General features: G+C 40.0%; 1 protein-coding gene and 1 pseudogene across 1 annotated transcript; one reads left to right on the plus strand and one right to left on the minus strand.

Moving 5' to 3' along the window:
- Nucleotides 1-1,818: 1,818 nt before the first annotated feature.
- LOC119724991 lies at nt 1,819-27,440 on the minus strand (annotated as a pseudogene).
- Nucleotides 14,914-25,297, plus strand: LOC119724992 (O-acyltransferase like protein-like). Its single transcript, XM_038196357.1, has 15 exons — nt 14,914-15,452; nt 16,086-16,240; nt 16,819-16,903; nt 17,402-17,471; nt 17,593-17,743; nt 18,200-18,407; nt 18,573-18,740; nt 19,563-19,659; nt 20,110-20,383; nt 20,609-20,688; nt 21,327-21,431; nt 22,347-22,500; nt 23,769-23,955; nt 24,112-24,254; nt 24,856-25,297. The coding sequence occupies exons 1-15, from the start codon at nt 14,999-15,001 to the stop codon at nt 24,985-24,987; spliced, it is 2,463 nt and encodes an 820-aa protein (XP_038052285.1). The 5' UTR covers nt 14,914-14,998; the 3' UTR covers nt 24,988-25,297.
- Nucleotides 27,441-27,731: the final 291 nt, after the last annotated feature.

Genomic DNA, 27,731 nt, shown 5'->3' on the forward strand with positions numbered 1-27,731 from the left:
AATGGCATCGTCATTTTTCTCAACGCAAAGCAAGGTTTTTGTTGAAAGCTCTCCCTATCAAAATGTAAGCAATCGGAAAACTTAAACAAATTCGATCATTTCCGGGCAGCGTTTGAAAAAAAAATATAGCCTTTTAAGAAATGATATGTATTCCTCTTTTCCTGAAAAATGAAAATATGCTTTGCACAATGATTTCCTAGGATGCTTGATCCCATTATTTACTCACAATCAAATAGAATATTTCATAAGATTTTGACAATTTTATTTTTAAACATTTGTGAACGGTGTCCATTACCTTTAAGATTAGCAAATGCCACTGCTGTCGTTTAGTAAGGCGTATTTTATTTATACATATACCGCAATGCAAACCTGATACCGCTCTCCGTAATATCTTTTGACATACTTTTCTTTTTAATTACGTTTTTTTAATGTGGGTTTAAGAACTTAAATCAGTCCTGTTATATTCTTTGATGTCCTCTCGGCGTCACAATGTCCTACACGGAATCCTGCACAGTTCAATCAATGTTCACAAGGCACCGGTGTTTTCATTAAGGCTGCGCGTTTCCGTTATTTCTTAAAATGGATGTAAATTTCGTTACAATAATTACTCACACACATTATATTGGAACTTATACCTTAATAATATTACAAATTCAAATAAAAGGTATACACATTGTGTTCTTGTTAACATATAGGCACTGCATGCACGGCAACACTTTTATTGAATACGGTATTCTTACAGGTCTTCATAAAAAATCCAGAGTTTCAAAAATGACATCCAGGGTACAGACACTCATCCAGGGTATAGTTGCTCCTGCCCCGTGAATCAATATTTCCCACTAGCAACCCATGTACCCGGCTGGCCGGCTATCCTCCCCTCAAGTACCATTCACCCACCCCCTCCACATGACCTAGCCTCGTTCTGACCAGATTCTAATAGAGTCGATGAAACCTAGAGAATGAATTGTGGTCATGCGCAACCTAAGTGTGTGCGGATAACTTCAGAATCAGTGATGGGTAGAAGACTTGAAAGCAGCAATAGCTCCCAACTTACTTTCAACAAAGAACCTTTCACACAGGCCTATGTGCTCAACTGTCCCATGGTTCTAATATTATGAAAACATGACAATTTGGTAAAGGCTAAATTCAAATAAATTATATTATTACCCTCAAAGCAATATGCCTCTCGGGCATTTGGGTGCCATTTAAAAAAAATCAACAGCATCGCATACATTATGAATTAAGGCTGTGAGCTGGGGCTTCATGCCTTGAGTTTGTGTGGGAGAGCACAGCGTGTTCTAGTGGCAATTTGCAGTCACCATGACAGTCTGGAGCGCAGCGAAGCCTACAAAGTCGCACCAGGGCCCTTTTTTAATATTGAACTCAGTATCGGCTTGGATACTCTCATGAAAGCTTTTTATGGTTTACAGACCAGTACATGGTGACCCAGTTCTCAGTTCAGCTCTTAAAAATTGTCTGTCACTGTCTGTAAGCATGGAGCTGTTCCTAGCTCCATGCTGTAAGCAAGGCGTGTTTTATGACCATAATCAACCCTTAGTGGGGATGAGGATGATAAATCCTTAGTTTCCTGAATACATTCCTTTACTCTTTTGCCTTTTAAATTGAGGTGATTTTGATGATTTTATCACAACAAAAATAAGGAATTGCTTTTTATGCACAAAATTCAGTAGGGCTGATCCTATGGCACAAGTCAAAATCTTGGGGCACATCCGTCCTCCATCCCAGATTTATGCAAAAACTCTGATGATGAGGGGCTTTACATGGCTTAGAAACATTTAATGCAATTTTACAGAAATTATAGGCCACAGAAACTTACCAACGGAACAGAGCTGGGTCCTGATGCTGACTCGAACTCCTCAGCAAAATTTGGCCACTCCTGACTGCCTTCTGTCTCTTTCGTTGACGAACACTTGCCAGAGGGATTGCTGCGATCCTGGTATTTTGCTGGAAGTAGAATTTCGTTCATACTAATGTCAGTAGATTCTGGGATGTTGTCTGTCTTTCCAGGCAAGGTGTTTCTGGGAGGCATGTTGGATGGTAGCTTGGTTTGGGGAGTGACTCCATATCGTGGCTGGGCAGCAAGCAGAGGGAAACCAGGGAGGACATAGGACGACCTTGTCCCAAATTTCGAAGCTTCATTCAAATAACTTGTTGGAGGAGACTGAATCTTAGATGCTTGGTCAAAGATCGAAGTACGTTTAGATGTAAGAGGATTTGTGATATTAACTCTACCAAGGTTTGTGACAGGTTGCCTGCGAGTCACGTCTTGAGAGACTTGCCTGCGTTTGATGCTTGTTTGCTGCAAAGGCTGGTCTTCTGTCTGCTGCATAATCTCATTAGCATCTTCTGATTTTGTGAGGATTTTCTCATCCAAACCTTGTTGGGTAATGTCCTTCTCTTTAGGTTGATTATGTAGGACATTTGATGAATCGTCCAGCCCACCTTGGTGACTGTTGTCTTCTGGCGATAATTTCTGCGTTGATGCTTTCGGAAGCACTACTTGATTAACTTCTAAGTCTGGTAGATTAGTTGGCATTTTGGTCGAATCTACTATGTTGACCGCCTTTAAAGCTTCATCAGTGCGTATTTCGGTCTTGTTAGCCTCATGTGGGCAAACTTGAGAAACTCCCTCTTGTGAAACACCTGTGTTCGTGATTATCTCTTGACTTGCTACACTCGTGTTGGCCTCAAGTGCAGCTATTACGGTGTTGTCCGAAAGCTGAAGTTCCTTTTTGTTGGAATTGCCACAAGGCATTTCAGGATTCTGCATACTCGTTTCTGTTTCATTGTGACTTTCTTGTTTAGCAGCAACTTCTATCACTCTCCCTGCATTTAATTCAAGTTTTGGTTCTGAACCAATGCCTGTGGTTAACTTAGCATCTGAAGGTGAGATCTCTGCTGCTTCCATATGAGTGTCTGGATTGTCGTGTATCAGTAGAACTTCCCCAATAATTGATTGTTTGCCTTCTGATTGACTGGGGCTTGGTGCATCATCCTTGATGGAAATAGTTAATTCCAGTTGCCCACACTGTGCAGAGGATGGAACCCGCTCTGTTGTGGATGTTTCAATTTGCATATTGACTTGATCACAGCTTGTGTCCTCAGGTGTCTTGCTGACCTCATTATCGGCATTTTTCGGCAGATCCCCGTTATCAGCTGTATCGACGTCTTTCAACTCTTGTGTTGCTACTGTTTCATTATCTGCTTTGTCAGGTTCCTCTGGAGTTGATTTTTGTTCAGCAGTTTCCTTTTCTTGCCACAGCTTCGGGTCGGTATTTGTGCTTTTGGTCTCCTTAGTTTCTTCTTTTATTTCAAATTTGCTTATCTTCTCCTGAAACAAAAAATAATTTGGTTTAATGTATTCGGTGCACAGTTTATTATTTTGGGATTCATTAATGAATTTAACCATAGTTCTTCAATTTGTGAGAAACAATGGACCAGAAATGTCACACAAGCTAATCTCACTGGGCTATTCCAATCCATAATCACAGAGACCTAATGAGCATTTTCTTCTCATCGCTTTATTTCAGGAATCACTTTTACAATCTTGACCTAAAAACAAGGCATACCTTGAGTTCTCTGATGATTTCACCCATTTCACTATTTTTTTTTGACCAGCTTATGTTCAGCCCTTCAAGAGTTTCCTGAGCTTCCAGAAGTGACTTGTTCTCCTGTAGTTGACTTGATAATTGCATTCTCAATGATTCCTCCTACAATGTATCAATGGCAAAACACGGTGGCATAAATTATGTAGAAAAACAAATTAAAGACACTTGAAACAATGGCCAAAAAATGCAGCTATTATGTGAAATATATATATATTATCTATCAGTGGACTGCCCATTCCGAAGTAAAGATCTAAATATTGGGAATTGATTATGTAAAGCTGTAAGTTTAGAAGGGAAATATATATACATTTGTAGATGGTGTGTCTTAACTATTTCAATCGGAATACAATGATTAAAACCTATGAGGTTTTCTATGCCACCTTGTTTCTCAAAATTTCATATCTTAAGACAAACCTGAATTTGAAGCTTGGTGGTCAAGTCCTCATTTCTCAGATGCTCTGTTTGTATCTCTCTTTCCTTTGTACACAGGTCATCCTTGAGTTGACAAAGCTCACTTTCAAGCTTCTTGACATCCATGGCCAAGGAAGAGGCACGATCCGCATTTTGGTTACTTGAGGCTAGGTGTCTCTGGGAAAGCTGCTGGGACCTTGCCAAAGACTCCAGCAAGTTCTGGAAGATGAGACAGCATGGTTGAACTTAGGGATTACAAGTCAAAATGCTCACAAAAATGGATTCATTTCCGCCCCCCCCTAATGTTACTTGAGACCCATGCCTATCACTGCAGAAACACACCACAGTACAATTCTACTAAATGTATATTAACATTACCGATCAAAAATAATCAAAATACCAACAGTCCCAAATTAGGTGACCTGTTTTTCAAATGAACTGTTGTAATAAGTAACAAAGATGTTTTTTTGTATCCCCCGTTACTTGAGTCCCTACTTCTAAGCTGACTCACATTACCTGGTTTGCTGATCTTGCCTCCTCAAGATGTTCTGACAGTTGTTTACAAGTGTTTTCTTTCTGTATTAAGAAATATGGAAACGAGTAATAAGTCATAAGAAATAGAACATAATGTTTAGAATATCCTGTAACAGGTAATGAAGAAATGTATTAACAATTAATGAAAAGATTTGAGATTTGTTCCTGATTTCATCCTCCTTGATTTTGTTGACTTCCCTCTGTTCATTAAATGCCAATATCTTTTTGTGCAAAGCATCTGAACATACTTTTCACGGAAAATACTTTTCACAAAAATAACGAAGAATCTAATGGGATAACAGACAAGCTCAAGCTACTCATGAATTGTTTTATAATAAATTTGCTTGCCAATGTTTAGAGAAAAGTTAATTATACACAGAACACTAACAGTGAGCTCAAATATATAAACCAGGGACTTCATTGTAGGTCTGATATTTGTCCCACAAATTGACAAGTGTGTCTGAGCAATTGCCCTGCATACAAAACAGCGCTTTAAGCTTCACCAGGCTCAACACAGCAGTTGGGTCATGAGAAATTATTCAAGGGTGGGGGGGGGGGGGGACATTGAAGCAAGAAATGAAGATGAACATAGGATTTCAGAAACGGCCAGCTTCTTGTTTCAAAAATGGGATATAACATGCTTTTTCAAAATTGAATTTTCTCTTCCGAACGAAATTTAAAGGAATATAACGTCCTGTAACAAATAAATTTGGTTATTTGTTTTTGTAGGCCTTTATACAGTTTTAGATAGTGGTTTTAAATGGTGCGCTGCAGTTCAGAAATTGCACACACTACTCAGAACAAATAGTTGAAATTGACTAATTAATTACTTGTTGTGGGCCGACTTTTAAGCGATGTCCACATAATAGTTGCAAGCTAGTGCGCTAGTAAGATGGGCAGCTACCCTTCATTTTATTTTTTCTCTTGTGGTTGTTTTTTTATTAATTGAGCCCCCTTTGCTATGCCACCATAACTGCAGAGAATATCACTTTATCAGTAGAAGTATCTGACTCTTATACAAATCCAGTGATGTGGTCAAAGTACAAAGTCACAAGTACATCACAAGTCCTGCCACAAGTCTACTCATATGCAACACTGCAGGTTTAAAACAATAACAAAGGAATGTCTTGGACACATTATTTAAACAGATTGTGAGTTGACATGGGACTGGATGACCTATGATTGATTTGTAATTGACTTCTCAAGTACCTCGCTGTTCCAAAACACACCTGTTTTAGAAGTTTCTCTGTCTGCTTGTGTTTGCTCTGCACTGACTTGAATTCATTCACTTCCTGGTTTGGTTTTTCATCAAGTTGAGCTTTCAGGCAGACAATCTCCTCCATCTTCCTCTGCAGGTCTGCCTTTAGGGAATCGCTGGTGCAGGTCTGGTGCTGGTCCATGAAAGCGAGTTTACCGTGCAGCTTTTGAGCCTCTTTAACTGTTAAAGAGAATAACATCCGGGTTAATTGACAAGCAAAACTTCAAGGGTACTCGAATTGCAGGATGCATATGAATTGATGCGTTTTGGAAAGTTGGCAGGTTAAATAGGCAAAATATATAACTTTGATTAAAGGCAGGAGTATAGTTGATCAAATGTATACGTTGAAATTGAATGAACTGTTGCAAGGAGACTTATTCACTTGTTGTCTAATTTACTCTTTCTAAAAAATCCTTGGTCTATCATTTTCATTTCCAGTATTAAATATAAATTTTCGAGGTTACTTAAGAAATTCTTCTGCTTGAGGCTTTATTTATTATGCTAAATCATTCTTTTATCATTCCTTTTCTTGTTTGCTGCCCTTTTTTGCGTGAAGCAAACTTCCCTTTTTTTTAATCTTCTTATAACAAATTAAAAGTGAAATATGTGATGGGGATAGGAAGGAAAGGGGATACATGTAAGGGCAGGCTGGGTGTGTGTGCAAGAGAGAGAGGGGCCTATTTGGGAAATTGACCTGATCTACGATACATGTTGCACATGTGTCAGTGGCAGTGGAACAGTTTTGAAAGTAGGGGGTGGGGCAAAGCACTGCCTGTTCAGGATGGCCATTGTAAATTTGAAAAAGCTGGGGGGGGGGGCGTTGATAGGAGGTGCATTTTTCTATGTTTTTTTTTATGAATGTTACACCTCCCCCCAGGTACTGCCACCTTTGCCATGGCAACTGCAATGCATGAATATACATTCCCCCGAGGTAGTTTTCTGAAAAAGTATGAGCCCAATGGCCCCATCGATCCCCCCCCCCCCCAGTTCTGCTGCTGCTGCTTGGCTTGACACTTGTAAACGTATGCACATAAAGTATGAACATTCAATAAAGTGGAACACAATGCAGACATATCTTGAACCTACCATTAACCTCAAGCCTTTTGAGATGCTCTGCTACCACACTACACTGTTTGCTAACATCTTGACCCAGTGCTTCCAACTCGGTCATCTTAGACAGGTGGGAGGAGCGAGCAGAACCCTGCATCTGCAGCCGCTGGTCTTGATCCTTGATTGTCTTCTCCAGAGAGTACTTGGTGAGCTGTAAAGATATAAGAAGGAGCATTTTCAATTTCCAGTTTCCATTGGAGTCCTTTGGACCCTACCCTACTGAGCAAACTTAGGACCTCTTCAATTAGTTCTTATCACTGAAAAGATCATTCAACACTCAAACAGGTGGCTATGAAGGATTGTGGTTTACCACAAACTGATAAGAGTAATTAATGTCCTATACTCAGACAGATTGCTTCTGAAGAGGTGTCAATGGGACACCACTGGGTGTTGACTTAGTCAATTAATCAACACACCCTTATTACCATATAACTGACACTAATGGATTAGGGAAGAAGTAGATAGCATTGATGTCAATTCTACAAGAACAGCATTTTGTTTCCTTGGTTTTTCCAGCATCCATGAACACAAAAATTAAACAGGTCAGTACTAGTGTAACAATAATTGCTATGAAATACTAACTCCCTATTCCATCCATTTCTCTAAACATTACAGCAAATGCTTATGTTACATATTTCGCGGTACCTTTGAGTCACATAGGCCCAGGAAATCTATATTTCTTATGTGATCCATTGTAATTAAACTGAGAAATGCAATTACTGAAAAAAAGAAAGTGTATTGCTTACAGGAGGTTTCCAAGATATTTCATAGTTTTGATAGCAAAATTAAACCCACTGTTAAATTCATATTTACCTGAAGAGATCTGATGTCATCCTTGACTTCTTTCATCTCCTTCTCCCAAGTGTCTGCAGCCAATGCAAGCTTAGTCTGCCAACAAAATGGAGAGAACAAAACACTTGTACTTGCTTAAATCAGTGCACTTACACAATCTTCATCCCTCAGTCAAACTGTGCAGTACTGTTTGTAATATTTAAAACAAAGGTTTCCAAACTCATCAGGAATATTTCTTTTAGAGGAGAAACTCCAAAGCAGGATCATGATGAAAGACTATCCATATCATTTAGTATAAGGGAAATTGTTTTTCAATGGCTCTCCGATTAACTGAACGTAATCCACAAGCCTTTGGAAGTCTAAGGGAAATGAATAGCATGCTAGTGCTAACACATGTACTCGATGTGCCCCAGAACAAGATCGATGTCCATGCTAAAGATATTAACACCCAAATCCTTTTCTATCATTGGGTCTTATGCGCTAAATCCCAGAGTTTGTCCCATGGATTGTTTGATCTCAGGATCAGTGGATATAGCTGGCCGGAAGAAGGAATTTGAAGTAATCCTCGACTAAACTTGCCCCCGAAGTGTGGTTAAGGGCAATGTAAAGGCGAGCATCTATGGATAGAGTCTTTTTTGATCTCATGTAAAAAGCATTTGAAATTACAGCAAGATTTATTGGGCTCAGTAAACTTTAATGTACGTGTCACTTGTTTTTCTTTCATGAGGAAGTTAGGCTATTGGCCTAATATTACAAATTTGCTTTTGCTACAATTTTCAGAAATGGATGGATTTGCTTGGAATTTTTTTTTAGTCTGGTTCCCTGACCTACTTCAGATGAAGTGCAGCAATTTATAATTGTCAGGTCAGGGAACTATAGTAGCCGACTTGCACCCATTCACAGATATGCGATCAATTGCAAACAAAATGTGGACTATAGCTAAACTTGGTGAATTAGGGGCAGTGGGCTATTTGACAACAAAAATCAGATTTTTCCAAAGATGGTTATTTAGCTGACCATTGTGGGAAATTGACACAGAAATTTCATTTTTTTTTTTAATAACAGCACAAGAAATGCCTTGATTTCACAGGATGCTTGAGACTATTAGATATTCTCTTACAGAAAAATAAAGTAAATCATGATCATTTTGTAGTTTTGTTTTTGTTTTTGATGTTTGTAATGATGTACATTACATTTAAATTAGGTTTAAAATTTCCATCTTTACATTTCTTTAATGAAAATATTGGCATGGTGGCTGTTTTGCACCCATTTGTATCAAACCTTACACTAATCAGGAAGAAACCCAGTTGCAACTCAATCCCAACTCTGCATGCATTGTAACTGCATAGCGCCCTCTACAATCTTCATTCTGGATTGATACCTCTAATCTGAATGTAATACCTGGAGGATTTACGTCCAGCTAACAATACAACACAAACAACTATTTTGAGTGTTAAACAACTTTTTTGCCAAGCTGCTCAATTTTGCATTGGGTGCCATTTTTCACGATTTACGTAATGATTCCAGTGAGACACCTCAGCAAAGTAACATTATTTTTAGTTATTTTTTTTGGGGGGGGGGGGAGTGTGAGTTTTTACATAATCTATGAGCCTAAAAGTTCTTAAAACAATATTAGCTGGCGAGTATTTAATTTGGCTTGTGTGTGAAAAGAGTGATTTTTTTTTTCTGAATCCACAACCTGTCAATCTTTGTTGGGCTGCTAGAGATACAGCTTGTACTGTAAATTTGTAATTATTGCTTCGGTGTCGTACCTTTTCTGCCTGAAGCTGGTGGATTTTCTCCTCATGTTGTCGCTTCAGCTCACTCAGCTCCTGGGAATGCTTCTCAGATAAAGAAGTGTTCTTGGAAATTTCTTCTTTCTACAGACATATCAAACAAGTTCAAGTATAAAATTACACAGCAATTGAAAGGAGCCCTCAGGAAATGGACAGATCATACGGAATTTGCCTTTTTTTAATAGCTTTTATCATTGATTTTTAACAGAAGAAATTGGAATTTTTATCAGTTCCTCCCTAGGTTTGTTTAAGCAACAAGCGATTCATACTGGATAGACTGGAGCATAAAAACCCCTGCACTGCACTCTCTATGGTGATTTTTGTTTTTATGAACTATACACCAAATAGGAAAGATAATTCTAAAGTAAATGTAATAGTCCTGGCTTTAAGGGAGGAGATGATGACTAAATGTACATAAAGCTTGGTCTTATCTGCACTCCAGCTTGCATAATTACATAATACATTTCATATGAGCTTATCATGTGTGCACACTTAATGATAAATCCATTTCCTTAAATTATCCATATGATAGGTTACAAAAAGGAATGTTTGTTCTGATACAAACAACACTGACACAGTAAAAATTTCTGAGAAAAAATTGGGTACCCCACCTTAATTTAAGGGATTACCTTGGGATTATATGGGCTCAAGAAATCCAAAAACCTGGCATGATAATGCTGACCAACCTAACCCAGATAAGCGTAGATATCTTTGCTAAATACTGTTTGCATCTATCATTTAAGTAAATGAAGTATGCATACCTGATGATAACAAGGGCTTTAACGCTTTGTTTATCTGAACACTGATGATCAGGCCTTCAAAACATGATAGCTTCATACTGGGAATTTTTTGACAAATTGCCAGGCATACAATGTAGCCTTGAATGGGTTCTCCTGACCTTTTTTTTTTGGGGGGGGGGAGGTGGAGGGGGAGGGAAGGCTGAACACCATCTTTCAATAGGATGCAACAGGAGGAATAATGGAGGCTCTACACCCCCACAACCTCTTTAGTGACGCTGTGTATGTATGTATGCACAGACATAGGCCTTTTACTGACTGGGCCCATTTTCTGCTTGTGAATTAATTTTCTTCCTGCAATGGGCATGTGTAATTAATTTTGAGCAGACTCATTCTTTAAACCAGCTGCTCTTTTTCACTGGTTTGTGCAGATTCACTTGAAATGTTCTCATTTTTCCTGCTAGCCATGTTCACACTGAGCTTTGCCAAGGAATTAGGGTCATATGTCACTGGGGGCAATTTTTATGCAACTTGTTTCAAGCAAACTTGAACTTTGTGTTCTGGGGAATTTCAATAAATTGTAGGAAACATGTTCTTCCCAAAGTTAGTTTCCTGCAGTTTGCCTGTTAATATGTCTCTTTTTACTTCTTACAATGTCTCTCTGGTGGTCATGCTGGGTGGAGACCAGCTGGTTGATCTTGTCCTCATTCTCTGCATCAGTAACCTAATGAAATGAAACACAATAAATCATCAATGCCTGGCAATTTATCTTGTTTTATTCAGTCGGAAATATCACACAAATGATGAACCCACAAAAGGTACATGTATCAAAACTATTTGTTCTGTGTACAGGATTTCAAAATGACTTTACTGCATACAATAATACCCCTACTTGCATGTATTTATAATAATACTCCTACTTGCATTTTTTTTATGAGTCTTCAACTATAACAAACATTCACTCCATGACTTTCTCCCAGATCATTGCTTTTTATTATAAAATAATCCCCTCAATGCAATCTTGTGTCCACTTTAATTTTTTTTTTTAAATTTCCAAACTGCATGGCAAAGATTTTTTTTTTTAATCTTATGCTAAATGCCATTTCTAATCGTGTGATGTTGTGAGCCTAAGCTTCAATGTTACAGCAGTTTCAGCTTCAGGTGTCTGATGTTATTGATGTCGTACATATTTTACTGTGGATAATTTATAACATGGACCCATTGAATGATAGATTTGATTACTGCCCAGAATTTCAAATTTGAAAATTATTTCTAGTTTTGAATACACACCCTGCGTATTTTCAGTTCCTCGATACATTCATAGAATTTGTTCTGAAACTGAAGAATGTCAAGTTGGGTGTCCATCTCCTTGGAGGAAGAATCTTTTTTCTTCAGAGCAGGATCCTCAGAATTCTTGACACTGATATCTGCACAAATACATCGCTCAAATAAAGTATCTTGATTGTTATCAACTAGGCCACTATTTTCAATTTCTTTTTATTTTGTTGAAGGGGGGGGGGGGCCCGCAGGGGGCACTTGGGAGGGGGTTCAATCTGGGTGAGGAACATTTACAGACTGACTATCTTCCACATAATCACACTCTTGTCATTAATCGATGGTGTAAATAGAATGTCATGTGCATGTGCACAAGCATGAAGTTGTTCAAGCACACAGAGTTATTCAATATTTGTGTTGCAGTTTAACCATTTCAGAAAAAAAAATAATCTTATCTTTTTCAGTATGCTTTGGGGTTTTATGGGGCAGGTGTATCAACTACAAAAACATTAAATGGAGAGGGTCGTATTTAACTAAATGAAAGCAAAACAAAATGAATGACCAGTTTCACAATATTAACTATTAATATGTTTAATTCTTAGTGTGCTTCCAAAAAAAATCAGTTAGACGATTGTCCTTTCATTTTTGTAATATTTATAAAATAAATCAGTAAAAACTTATTTGATCTTTGAAACTAAAAACAACTGTTGCAAATCAATTAATTCAGGGAGGTTTTAAAAAAACAAGCAGGGTTGACATTTAAGGAAGGGGAAATCCACACACAAAAAATATTTGGTAGAGCCCCAGATCTAGAGCAGCACAGGTTCTTTTTTTTTTAATAAAGAGCATATTGCAAGCGTTTTGAATAAACATCAGAGCAAAAAAAGTCCAATACTTTTAATTGAGGGACACTAATCATTGAGTCCTTATTAATTAATTTTTTTTGTACCAGTCATTTTAGATTAGAATGTTAAACAGCTGATTTGTTGTAGCCCTCTGAAAACACTAAGCAATTGAAGTTGTGTACATTTACTCACTTTCTAGGTCATTTTTTACAATGGTGTTCATCGCCTGCAGAGTTCCTGAGGATGTTTGGTCCTCTCCTGTCTTCTTGTCATCCATGATGAATGGGCTTGTGTAAAGAAACTGGATTCTTAGTGTTTCTGTATATTAAAAGAAGGCATAAACTTTGAGCATTGGGAATGCCATCTAGGTATATGTAGGGCCCACAAAGGTGTTGTTGATAAGCCCATCCTTTAGGCTTTACCGTGTATCAATATTCTTGGGTTTTAAAGATGCACAATTTCAAGTTGTAGGCCCCTGTCCCTGAGGTAAATGTGAAAGTGGTTAAGGTAAATTATCACAGCAGTCAGGTCTGAAAGACAAAAAGTGTTCATTTCTCAATTGTTTTCTATTCATCAATGTGCATATTTCAACAAAATGTCTCTTTAGAATATCAGTGCTGCCTGAGGCTAGTCCGACAATTTGGGACACTCAATAAAACATGCAATACTAGGCCTACTGATAATATGAAATAAGACTGGCGCATGAAACAACCAGTTCAACCACCAAATTTTGAGTGGCATGACATGGTCCCAAACTCATTGAGCTAGGCACAAACACCATGGCTTCTGGTTGGTACTTGGGTGCATGGCCAATAAGGTGTTTCATCATGCGCCATCTTGCCAACAGGACAATTTTACATGCGTTGCTATGTAGCATCAATGGGAAATTTTGTGCTACAAAGTCATCATGCGGTCATTCCATAATGCGCCTGTGTCTAGCAAGACACGTTCTTTTTGCCCCCTGAACAAGATGGTGCATATTGACGTGAAACTGTAAATTTGATACGTTGTCGATAGAGTCTTGCGTGTTTTATAGCTGCCGTGATGTTGTTAAGCATGTTGTTAAGCATGTTGTTATTTCTGCCAAAGGCAAAGCCAAGGTTGGATGCAAATTGAATTTGAAAACACTTGGCTTCAATTTCAAAGCCTTCAGTTTCAGGTGCAAAATAAAATAATTATAGAATAAAGACTAACAGAGTGAGTCAAGTCGACCTGAACATTTTTTGCATGTTTTCTTTCTGCACATTACATGCATTAAGGCCCCGGCTGCCTACACTCTACAGTCATGACAGTCATGACAGTCATGACAGTACAGGGCCTAAAGAGGACAAGCATGACATTGATCAATGACATTGACAAGCATAATTAACTGAAAAATACCTCAATTCTGCACATCAATGCTTGATAAGCTGCAGGCTGTAAAACCGAGAGAGAAACTTTAACTATGGATAGGCCCTAGGTGATTTTTCACTGAAAACTACAACTTAGATTTTTAGAAAGTTAGGCGTTCTGCAAGTCCTACATACTGACTGGTACTCTGGGTCCATTATGTATGTGCAGTGGGCCGGTCGCGTTGGTTACCAGTGTTTTTGTATCGGCGTTATATCGGTACACATCATTGGTTGAAACTTTGAGGCTCAATTTTAAGTTGCACGTCATTGGTCGATAAAAATTAGAGTAAAGTTTGATAGAACAGATAATAAAAGATTGGATCATGTTAGGATTGTCTACATAAAGACCAAAAGAACATGAATTCGAAGTTTCGAATTTGTCGAAGAGAGAAAACCTGACTTGTATTATATTGAAAATTAGGTCAATTGTCTACTTGCTCGACACTGGGTGGCGCTACAACATTTTGCTAGTGGTCTTGCTTGATATGGGGGGGGGGGGGGGGGGGCTGGTCCCGAGAGCCGTGTGCGTATAGTCTATTCAATAGCCAGAAATCAGAATGGTCGTTCACTGGTAGTAATTTCATGCAACTAGTCTATCTTTACAATGACCCTGATTAAACACATTCATTGGCGTTACTGGATAGGCCATATCTGCCCGGCAAAAGTTAAAAATAGTAACTGGGAACTTAAAGCTGGTCAAATAATGTTAGCGTGTAAATGGCCAAGTCATCGGTGCTACCGGGTTTGATCCAACACAGGCTGGACCTCTTGAACCAGCGAAGAAATGCACACATCTTAGATGTGCCACCAAAACTAGGTCTGCGAATTTGTTTTCGCGACTAATAAACTGTATTTCCTTAAAATAATGAGTTAATCATGAATACTTTAACGATATATCTCTCGTTCTGTCTATGGCAGCCCTAAATATTAACGTAACTGTTGATTTGCTGTTGATTTGATGTTAATGAAAACAAACATGCTTTACGATTAGACGCCTAGGCGTAAATATAAAAACCATGTTTAAATGAGAGATATATCAGGATAACGATGACATTAATCGACAAGACAAATTAATTCAGTAGATATAATTTTTATGAGAACAAAGTCCATGGATGTTGTTCGATTTATCAGCAACAGTTGAAATCTGCACACAGTTCGAAAAAGACGTTCCTGGGCGTAATATAAAAATTTGGCATAAGAGACGCATTTTAAGCCAAACAATGACCCAATTTCACTTGACTTGGGCAGTTTTTGTACTGTTTCTGGTATTGAGTTCCCGTCGTGCGTCTTGCGCAGCACAGGACAGGCCCCAGGGAATAGAGGAACTTGGTAATGCCCAGTTTGTACCCGCTGCTGATTTACAGAATGGTTATTTCTTTCAGAAGGTCCGTGATTTACTGCGCTCAGTGGTCGATCATGCCGGAGCAGGGAACGCCCCAACATTGGCCATGACCAGACTGCGGCAAGATGGCCTTAAACTGCTGCAGGACCTTGGACTGTGGGACCCGCAGGAACCAGGCCAGATCGACTTGGAGGAGATGGCGGAGGCAGTAGGCAAGGAGCTGCGGCAGTTTGTCGGTATCCAGGCCTGGAGGAATGTGTCTGCCAATTGCCTCAACAACACACTGCAGTTCTTTGAAGATGCGAGTAATGGTCTTCCATACGCCCGTCAAAGTGAGTATAAAAAGAAAAAAGATATATATTTTTTCCTTTTTAAGATAGATCCAGAATAAGGAAAAAATTCAGCGCATTTTTTTTATTTACAACGAAGAAAGCCTTTAAATTTATTCTGTTATCAGGGCCATATGAATAGATGTGTTTCTAGTGAAATGGAACGCTGTAGAAACAATTTTTCTTGATTGTCCATTTTTTTATGACCAATCATCTGGCCAGAATTCAATTCAATGCGTCACTTAATTTTAAAGATAGCGTGTCCACCTGGATTATTGGTTCTGTGCAAAAGTGAGGCAAATGTTCTGTCTGGACTGCGACTGCAGCGTATCGTCAAGTTGTTCTCCGTATTGACACAAGACACTGTCGAAGGAGAGAAAAAAATATTTTGTCTCAATCTTCTTTTTTTGATCTTTTTTTCATGACCAATCATCTGGCTAGAATTCAATTCAATGCGTCACTTAATTTTTGAGATAGCGTGTCTATCTGGACTATTGTTTCTGAGTATAGCCACATATCCTTCTCATGACATTCTTTGACCGTGTGCCAAATGCCAAGCTTGTACCATCAAATGCACAACTCCATCACCTGTCACCCGTACTAATTGAGTCCCAATACGATATAATTTCTTCACAGTGATAAGCTCCGACGGCGAATTAATTAGCGAGGATGTACTTTATGACTGGAATATCGTGAAACTTGGTAATGTGGAGATGTGTCAGTCGGTCAAGGAGTGGAATCCAGACGCCCCGTACGAGACGCAGTACTGCGACCTCGCTTATCCCGTCGATGTACGTTCAATGTGTTCCTTTTCAAAACTTGGATTTGAAATGAGTATTGAATAATTAAATTCAAAGCAGTGTAATGCGTTGAAATATATGCACTACGAACCTAAATCGGGACTTTGAAATTGTACTTAAAACGTCAGCGTTTATATGTTGATGCCTTTCTTTTCGAGTGTGAAGCCACAACAATGCGACAGGGATGTGAATAATAAACCTATATCACAATTTTAACAGAAACGTTCTGCATGCCACAGGTAGGCCTGTATCTAAAAATCAAACAAACAGTGGGGGATCGCTTTAAGAGGTGGTGTTGAAAACCTGGTTTCGCATCCGTATTTAGTTTCATAAAGTTTCAAAATAATTTTGAAGCAAATGTTGATTTCCCGACCTTACCAAATAAAAGTTTCTGGATCAGGCCGTGGTTCAATTTTGAGTAATCTAATTCAACAGGACTATAAGTCTCGTAAAGCCGAACCTGACAAAAAACTAAGGTTTTGAAACCCATTTTACTGAAGAAAAGGGTAAGAGGCCAAAGATTGTTCAAGAAGTGTGTTTGTAATGAGGTTTGTATCTTTATTCCTCAGCCGGACAATTACGCTGTGATTGGACTATGCTTTCCAGCTAATTGCTCAGTAGATGATCTCCAACATCTCTTTCAACCTGTTCCATGTAAGGATATCTTTTTAAATTTCCCTGTGTACCTGAGTACTTCGTTTGTAGTGTTGATGTCGTGTCAGTATTTAATACTGTGAAAAAAGTGTGCGGCTTTGAGATATTCGTAACGCCGAATGTATGCGCTTGATCTCGCTTGAAGTCTATTGTCGTTTTGAAGTTGTATTTTCAATGTTAAATTTTTGTATAAAGTAAAGTTGGGATCAAATTTGCCTGGGGAGGGAGATGCTGTTCACCTTAGTTTACCCCAACGAGTTTTAAGCGAACATCATTTTCTATATTTTAGATGTATTAAAAATGAAATTTTGCGTTCATGCTTTGTAAAAGCTTTTAGAAATCTACCGTGAATCTGTCGGACCACAGCATGAGAATTGCACTTTTACTGTTGGCGTTCAGTGCGGCGCACGGTGCAATTAAAATGCAACAGTAAACACAAAGTAGCGTTTTATGACGCACTTCAAGATTTGTCTTTTCTTTTTTATTGACTCTGTTTAGTTATTGGACCGTACATAGGTGTATCCTGCGTGGGGCCCTACCCATGGGAACCATGGGCAGTTGTCACAGTGTAAGTGTTTTTTTTCCTTAAATATTCAGAGCACGAAGTAAATCCTTAGACCAATTACGAGCAAATAAATAACTGCAAATTAACTTGTATATAAAATTGGTCAATCTTCTTTCCTGTTTAGATGTATATTGTGCGTTTTCCTGTTGCTGGTAACTATGGGAACGGTTTATCACGTCATGATTCGTCAAAGAATCCAGGCCAATTTGGCCAAAGTAGCGGTTAGTGTGGAGAAGAGGGTCGATGGACAATCGGACGAGAATTCTCTTCAAAAGGTACGACATATAATGTTTTTACGAAATCATTTGAAGTGGCGTCAGTTATGGCGTATAGCGACTATACAAATTAATGAACCGATGAACATGTAGTTCGTGGTCGTCGTGCCGCAAATGCTTTGCTTATCAGGGTTGATACAAGACACTCATAACTTTGTGTGTGAAATGTAAACAGAAAATGCCGTTTAACCCAACGGAATTGTTAAGAGTTGCCGCGTGATTCTGTAGAAAATGGTGAAGAAAACAAATATCTCAAAGTGGCATGCATGAGGGGAACGTCCTCAAGGAAAACATCGCATTGCTGGAAAATGTAATCATCCATGGATTGACCCTTCACTAGCGATTTCACACGCTATTTTTCCCCCTTACCCAAACCCAATTATATGGTATTGGTTCGTGCAAAGCATTACAGCATTAAACGGTGGCAAATTCCGCTTCATCTACTTGTAATTCCAGGCTGACATTGAACTGCAGTTTGGCAGCCATGGAACGGCAAGTGTTTTTGTGAAGAAAGACCTGGAAGCTAATGGCCATACATCCCACCACAACAATGGGTTCGTGGACGTTGAGGGCGATGTTGCAGACTCAAAGGAGATCAACTCTTGCTCCAAGGAGGTTCGATCACGGGATGAGAAAGCTGCGAAGCAAAATGTGAAGGCCTTTGGTAGGAGACAGAAATAAACTCCCAAACTTAGAATCTGCCTTTTATTTATTAGTTTTTTTCCTAAATCTGAATCTCACAACCCATGATTGAAAGGTGAATTCGGCCTCCTGTGGGAAAACATTTACCGCTAGCCTTCATAACCAGCCGTATTATATTTCTGAACAGGTCTTCTAGACAATATCATGATGGGCTTTTCTTCCATCCACAACGGCTCGAAGATTTTGAACACAGAACCGACGGCTGGAAATCTTGGCGCTCTGAATGGCATCCGTGTGCTCAGCATGTGGTGGGTTATCCTCGGGCACACTTTTTCTTTCATGATCGGTTATTATGGTGAGTCCGCTAATATTACTTAACAAAGTCACGAGGCCTGGTACTTGATTTAAAAAAGAGAAAAGTTCATAACTCTAAGGGAAATTCCCTACTCTCTAAACAATAGTGTTTAGCGATCAAAACACCATCTTGCTATTACTTTGTAAACACGTTTATAAGAAGCTAAACAGTACGCCCGATTCCTAAACATCCATGTTCATTGATAAACACTATGCATCCCTGATGCTTTACAGCATTTTCTGGGCTCATCAAGATGTCTGTGCTAAGCTATGGATGAACTGGTAAAAATTACTCGGTCTTAATCAACTGCGTCAAACATCTTATTTCAGTGGCATTTTCAGCAGGAGGGGGGAACTTGGCACTGTCTTATTTCAAGGATTTGTCATCATTCCTCAGGCGCAGATCCGGGGGGGGGGGGGGTTCAACCCCCAAGCTCTGTCAAAAATACTTGTTTCCCCATAGAACATAATGAAAAAATATGCGAAACCCCACCCCTGCTCTGACACCCAATATGTTTTTTGTTAGTAATAATGTCCGCCTTTGTTAAAATATGTACAGAGCCAGGTTGGTTAGGGGGTATATGTACATTATTCCGCGATATAGTGTTAACAGCGTCCCCATTAAAAGAATGGTTCCCTCCCCCCCCCCCCCCTTTCAATTTTACAGAGGCCAAGTGTCCGGAGAAAAAAACATGTCTACATTTCAGATTTGTTTGCCGATGAAACCCCGCCCCCGCAAAAATTTCTGGATCCGCCCCTGTTCCTTGAAATCATTTTTTAACCTGCTGTCGTGTGTCGTGTGTCATGTCTTTCTGCCACGCAGATGATCTCCGTTACATGTTTACTACGCTGACCAAGTCGTTCTTATTCTCGGCCGTCGTCAACGCCGGCGTTTCCGTCGACACCTTTTTCTTCCTAAGGTGTAGTATAAGAAAAAAATTGCCTTTTTTTGTTTACAAACCTTTCAAAGGAATCAACAAAACGTTATTAGCCAAAGTAAGCATTTTACGGAAAGTTCGTTAGGGACAAAACGGCAGATTAACGGGGTGGGGGGGGGGCACACCCCAACGCTTTCTTATCAGAGGAAAGACACCTTTTTTTTCTTAAATTTCAGGAAGACAATCAAAACGTTGCGTTTCTCCCTCGCAATCTATCAGCTGCAAGTACCTTTCAATTTGAAAAAAAAAAACATTGAGCAAAAAGCGCACGATACTATACTTTAATCCTTCCCCATTTTGAATAGGGGAAGGGAATCGGGCGGGGGATTAACATTGAAAACTAGCAAACTGGCATCCAGCTTTACTGAGTCGAGGGTTATTGCCGATCCTTTCGAAGAGTACATTTATTATCGTTTCTTCATTTGATACTAGCGGTCTCCTTCTGACGTACCTGACGTTGAAGCATCTCCAGAAAGCCAACGGTAGACTGAACTGGTTTCTCTTCTATCTCCATCGCTTCATCCGTATCACTCCGGCCTACATGGTTTCTATAGCTATATGGGCCAGCCTAGCGATTCATTTCGGCCAGGGACCGGGCAAGCACTTTTTGTTCGAAGGGGCTGCCAACGCCTGCCGCAAATACTGGTGGACCAATTTGTTGTATATCAACAACCTGTATCCCTTCCCAGGCGATTTGGATCTCCAGGTATGTAGCGAAAGCTTGAATGCTGCAACCAAATATAAGCAGTAACCTATGCCGAGCTTCAGTTGAAGTGGGATGAGAGATTAAACAAAAATTAAACCCCAAACATTGCTAATATTATAGGTAAACAGTTTCTGTAAATTTTACTGAAAAAAGATTCTTAGTATACCCGGTAGAAGTACGTGATTATCTACGGCTATTTATTTTGTTTTTGTCTTATATGTGCAGTGCATGGGATGGTCGTGGTATCTTGCTAACGACATGCAATTTTTCGTCATCAGCCCCGTCATCATCTACCTGCTGTACAAGTGAGTAGTTATCTCTGTACGGTAGAAGTAAACTAGAATGGCAGCAAACTGTCCCGTGTAGCACAGCCCATATTGCGATCCGCGTAACGCACTATACCAGGATTATTATTGTAAAGAGTCACTTTACAAATTTGATAACAAAATACAATGACATAATTACACATAATTCCATTAAACGTGACAAAAGTTACAGGAAAAAAGGATTGGTTAAAAGGAAGTGCAAATACATGCCGGCAAAACTCGCTGGATATAGCAAAGAAACGACAGCATTACAAATAAAACAAAATAATTACAAATTGTAATACAATAAATAACACCATGCATTGGTATTAATGATATTGGACAATTTCTAGAGGCGAATAGGAAACAGTCAAAATTATTGAAGGATTTTGACCAGTGTTGTTCATTTCCTTAACCTCTATGTGTTGCATGCTCACTTTGAAACAAGACATGTTATGTAAGACTAATTCGTATCTGAATGCACATGCACCAAAGTAGAATTATGGCGTTTACATTCTCTTTAACTTATAGATTTCTGCAGGCCTCTATACTTTTAATTGTAATCTGACTGATCTTATACTTGAGTGAATATTATCTGTACAGTTAATCTATACCTGTGTTTTTTTTCTTTTGTTAAGAAACGCCAAGTGGGGAATGGGCTTGATAATGACACTATGCCTTGCGTCATTTGGCGTCACTGCGTACATCGCTGCTTATTACGGGGCAGGAGTTGGTCTCTTCCCGTAAGTTGCTCTATGTAATTAAACAATCATCTCCCCAAAAAAGGCAATGTTTATTAATGGCCCTACCCTTTAACGCCTTGTAGCTAAATTGTGCATTTACTCAGGTTTTTGTCCTCTTAATTTGGCTGTATTTAATCATGATAATTTCTTCATAATGAAATGACAGGAAACATATTCAGTGGTAAATGCAAACATCTTCCCCAGTGCTTACTTTATTTCCAACAACGTTTCAAATAGTAAGCCCTGGATAAAAAAACTTTCTTCCTGTATTCTGATTCGATACCGCAATTGGCCATAAACGGATTTGTATCGTGTACTTGGTGTTGTTATTCACAACGTGCAGTACGTGTTTTCGCGATCATTCGTCCATGCCTTCTCGAACATTTTAATAGGCCTAAGACGTAATTACGTCACGCTTTGTTTACATGTGCGCTTTCCTATGTGGTAGACGGTCCCCACTTTATCTGGCGTCCCGACTTCACTCCCATAGAAAAGCGCATATGTAAACAAAACCATTACGTCATTACGTCTCAGGTCTATTTTCTTTCCAATTTGTTCATATTAATATGAAATGTGATACTGCATGTTGTCTCGATAAGATCGGAGCAGTTTGATTAAAATAAAATCGTGTTTTATGACTCAAGCCATGCTCGCGCTACGATGAATTGATTCTGTTTTTACCCCAGACACCGCATACAAAAACAAACGCAAATGTAAAGCACAGGCAGGCACCAGACTATTCCTCATTTGCATACGTGTTCAAAAATCTTGCACATTCAAATCATCCAATATCAGGTTGAGAAGAGCAGCTGGTGGTGGGCGCGTACTGCTCGACACCCTGGGGATGAGGTTGTGGTAAATGCAGGGTACTTCAAAAAATGAGATCACAATACCTGATTGTTTTTCCAACTTTAGTGCTTACAACAACAACACTGTTGTTGTGTACGGTAGCGCTTCAGTGGACATCATATACGGCAAGCCATATTGCCGGATACCAGCCTATTTGGTCGGCATCGTGTTTGGATACATCTTCTACAAGGTGCAAGGGAAACCGTTTAAAATGAGCAAGGTACGGTTCTTATTACAAAACCTTCCAGCCAAACCTAAGTGACTCGACCCACCCAACTCAACTTATTAACCTACCCCATTAAATCAACCTAACTCAACTCAACTCAACTCAACCCAACCCAACCCAACCCAACCCAACCCAACCCAACCCAACCCAACCCAACCCAACCCAACCCAACCCAACCCAACCCAACCACAACCCAACCAAACCCAACCCAGCTCAACCCAACCCAACCCAACCCAACCCAACCCAACCCAACCCAACCCAACCCAACCCAACCCAACCCAACCCAACCCAACCCAACCCAACCCAATCCAATCCAACCCAACCCAACCCAACCCAACCCAACCCAACCCAACTCAACTCCCAACCCAACCCAACCCAACCCAACCCAACCCAACCCAACCCAACCCAACCACAACCCAACCCAACCCAACCCAACCCAACCCAACCCAACCCAACCCAACCCAACCCAACCCAACCCAACCCAACCCAACCCAACCCAACCCAACCCAACCCAACCCAACCCAACCCAACCCAACCCAATCCAATCCAACCCAACCCAACCCAACCCAACCCAACCCAACCCAACCCAACCCAACCCAACCCAACCCAACCCAACTCAACTCAACCCAACCCAACCCAACCCAACCCAACCCAATCTAACTCAACTCAACCCAACCCAACCCAACCCAACCCAACCCAACCCAACCCAACCCAACCCAACCCAACCCAACCCAACCCAACCCAACCCAACCCAACCCAACCCATCCCATCCCATCCCAACCCAACCCAACCACGAAGAAAAGTACAGTTCTACAGATTACCATAGCGAGATTTAACGAAAAAGTGACTTTTTACGATTTCTGTTTATTTTTTTTTACCAAGCCCTTTTTAATCGCTATTTGCAGTAGAAAGTAAATAGCGCCACCTATTGTCTGATATTTAACATGGTGTTTATTCCCCCCACCCCCCCCCCTTCCCCCACCACCACTTGATGTTTTTTTACGGAAACCGCGGGCGTCCAGGGAAAAAACACAGTACACCTTTCATCACCAGAAATAAAATTACGCGACCTCACTGTAAAATACAGCTCCTACTAACACGCCCATGCCGCCCGGGTTATACCTTGGCAACGCCCTTGTACCCTATACCCCACCCAACTCAACCCGTCCCGACTCGACTCTAATTTAACCTACTCAACCCAACTAAGTCAAACCAAATCCAACCTAACCTGTGCTAATCACATACTGCTTGTTTCCCTGCAGGGTCTCAACCTTGTCATGTGGTTTTTGTCTACGGCTGTTGCCATGTCAGTCGTGTACGGAATTTACAGAAATGAATTGGTAGGGACATTTCCGCTGTATGCTGCAGTGCTGTATAATGTGTTTGCGCGACCCGCATTTGTAATGGCCGTCGGATGGGTGGCGTTCTCCTGTCTAGTGGGTTATGGAGGTAAGCCAAATAGATTGACTCTTTAAAAGTCCAGGCTCGGATTCGATCCGGATCCGAGTTTCTGTTTCTGTCCGTTTTGTAACTTTTGAAAAGAACTCACAGTACTCCTTTGGAACGATAGTTTTGCTGACGGACATTTATTTGTGCCCCTGCTAGGTCCCGTCAATGCTATCCTCAGCTGGGGCTTCTGGACACCGTTGAGTCGCATCACCTTCGGTGCTTATCTTCTACATCCCATCATTATGTACACCATCTACACGAGTGCCAAGGCTCTGTATCACTTCACCTACATGCAATGGGTAAGCGTCTCCCGATTCCCGAATGAGCGTCTTATACCTGCTCATTATTCAATGAAATTTTGAAATGAACGTGCAATCAGGAGCTGAAAAGTCTTTTCTCCCTGATTTTTAGTTGCGCTTTAATAATAATAATAATAATAATAATAATAATAATCGGCATTTAAGAACGCCCTTTTTAGTAAACTAAATCACAGCGCTTACAGTATTATTATTACCCCTGATCATTGGGCCAATTAAACATTCCAAATACCATCTCAGCTCCCTGGGGAGTATACAGCTCGATGCTGCCTGTTAGGCGCAAGCAAGCTAAACCAATCACTTAACCATCTCTGCCCTCACAGGTACCCATTTACTCCTGGGTGGAGAGAAGCAATGAGTGACAAAGTGACTTGCCCAAGGGCACACGCACCATGACCCCGCCAGGACTCAACCCACAACCTTTGTTTAATTACATACTTATGACGTCATGTTACAACCCGCACATAAACATTTCTGGGTTTTTTTTTTCAAACAACCGCAACTGAAGAGTGCATTGCATCAGATTTTCATTGGAACTTAATTTTTTTCTCTAACCGAGGCCTTTGTTTTTGTTTTTTGAAAGGTAATCATGTTCCTCGCCAATGTGGTGCTTGCCTACGCGGCGGCCTTCGTACTGTCCATCGGCGTGGAAGGCCCGGTCATGGGGCTAGAGAAAGCTCTACTCGGCGGAGGGGCGAGAGGCAAGAAGAATTAACACACGGAGCGCGGACAGCACATCATTTAGAAATAGTAAATTGCACGTTGATTAAAATCATTCTGAATGGAGTAGATAGGGCACACGTATAGTACTTACGGAAAACCTTTAATGTTTTCTCGAATCAGATCAGTAAGAAAGCAAGAAAATTGATAAAAAAAAACCAAATTACTCTTACGGTTAATGAAGTGCATATTTTAAGCAACGTATTTTGTGCTACTTTCCAATCTTCTTAAGTGTAGGTCAACTAATGGTATCCTTTTTTGTTAATTTTACTCGGAAATGCACTTCTGTAAACATTTAAAAATTGTCCATACTTTTCCAGACAACTGAGGGCGCTGTTGCCGTGATTGCAACATTGAGGTTTCTGCCTGGTATGACATCACACTTTTTCTCCTAAATATGGAATTTTGCATTTTAGCATAAAAACTAGAGGCACCAAAGACCCTTGAAAACAAAGGTGCATCATCAAGAATTACTTAAAAACATTACACTTAATGGGGGGGGGGGGGGGGGGGGCAAATGTCTCTGCCCACCCTCGAAAACATGATGAATCGGGAAAATGCTGGCAATTGTAGGGAATTTGGGGATAAACGTGAATTGCCCCCTCTAGAAAAAAAAACCTGGCGACGCCCATGGTGACACATCCCTATACAAGTACATGTACATCCCTAGCATCAAGCCAATCGTATTTGTACAGTTCTTTCAATGCAGGGCCTTACAATGCCCACGTCACATGACTCATGATGACGTCATGACGACGTCACTGTTATAGACACGACTTTTCTACGGCATCTTTGTCCAGTAAAAGATAGGTGTATGTGTTTTTATACGCAATAAACTGTTGTGCAACCGAATTCTGATTGAAGTGGCCACTAATGCTAGGTTAACACATTTCCGATTTTTAAGCCGTAGCGCTGCGAATAGCAATTCTTGAGTAAATTGGGGCTGCCTCGGTCAGCTGCCTCGGGATGATTCTGTTTGTTTGGTGAAAGATCGTTTAAGACCGGGAAGCGCTCCGACAATTTTGGACATTTTTAAAATGCCGGATGATTGGGGAACAATTTTTAATTTGGGGAACAATTTTTAATTTTTGGTTGATTCTTGTATTCGGAACTTATTCTGGATATTCGTATAGTATTTTTGATATTCGTTCATTATTCGTACAAATTTCGTATACAGATGTAGTTAGTTTTAGTGTTAACAGTTCATTATCATGCCGGATCATTACGAATGTATCAATAAATGTACGAATGATATGAATAAAGTTAAGAATAAGCTTAAAGTGTGTGAGGACACAACGGAATTTTTGCTGCCATCAATTTCTTCCAAACAAGGGTCACCATAAGCCCCCCCCCCCCCCAAAAAAAAATAGTCGGTCTCTCTGGTCAGACCCAAGTTCGGAATTGATGCGGCGACATGTTTTTTTTTTTTTTTTTTTTTTTTTTTTTTAAGCATGGATTGTACAGACAAGGTGGGTACCATTTTTTGCTTTTTTTGTCCTCATATACATTGGTGTCCTCCATAATTTGCCTTGGTACCCTCCATCATTTACCTTGGTGCGGTTTCCCCACTCCTTGGTACAAAAATTTAAAAAGTTTTGGCACTAGAGGGCGCTGTTGTAGCTACCGCGGACAATTTGAAGAAGAAAAAAAGGGTTGACGCGCATGATTAAAATCGACGCGTGCACTGACCAGAGACCGACTATTTATTTTTTTGGCCTAAAGTTTAATCTATCAACGCGGATCATGCACAATTAGGGTAATGACCATCAAGCTTGAAATAGATGAAAAAACTATTTAAAAAAAAATACCCTTTCATAATCAGACGTTTTTTCACAGGTTTTCTTTATGTCGTCACCGCGTTATTGACAAACGAAAGACAGTTGGAAATTGCGCAAAGACAAATCTTACTGTGTGTGCAACACGTTCTTTCTTTAGCAAGGAAGTCGCAGTCAACACGACGAGGATGGCACGGCAATAGCTGTGAACTGAAGGCATTCGCGTTGATGTTGATGTTGCTGTTGTCATGTGGGTGACTGATTCAAAATCATGGAGCGTATTTCTATCAAATACGGATCCTGACACAAAGATCCAACTCGAGCATCTTAATCAAAATTCCAACCATTCACTGATCAAGGCTATTTCTGACCTTATACTTTTTGAAGCCTTAAAAGGGTTTATTTTCTCAACTGTCATGACAATAAATACTAAAGTATGTTACCACCATGAAGTTTAATCTGTCAATGCGGATCCTGACATGCCAAATATTGAGATCATAACAATTGAGCTCGAAATAGAAGAAAAACCTTCCCAATCATAATCAAAACGGAACTTACGGTCTCTGTATACAACGGGTTTTCCCTTCATCAAAGGAAGTCGTAGTCAACACGACGATGCTGGCACTGCAATAGATGTGAAGTGAGGGCACCCGGCGCTGTCGTTGCTGTTGTCAAGCGGTTGACTGATTTGAAGAAAAAAAACGGAGCGTATTTCTATGGATCGTAAACACAAAGAACTCACTAGAGCATCACAATCCAAATTCCAACCATTCACTGACCATGGCTATAACTCACTGGACTTTTGAAGTCTGGAAAGATTTATTTTCTCGACTGTAGCACCCTTAAAGCGTTGAGAAATTTGTTTTTACTTGGTTACAGTGGCACAAATAATATGCACGCGTAATTAATTCGCTGTTTTTCCATTATTTTTTTGGCGGGCGGGGGAGGGAGCTGCTTTAACTTT

The sequence above is a fragment of the Patiria miniata genome, unplaced genomic scaffold (genome assembly GCF_015706575.1).
Source record: "Patiria miniata isolate m_02_andy unplaced genomic scaffold, ASM1570657v1 HiC_scaffold_18, whole genome shotgun sequence".
Lineage (NCBI taxonomy): Eukaryota > Metazoa > Echinodermata > Asteroidea > Valvatida > Asterinidae > Patiria > Patiria miniata.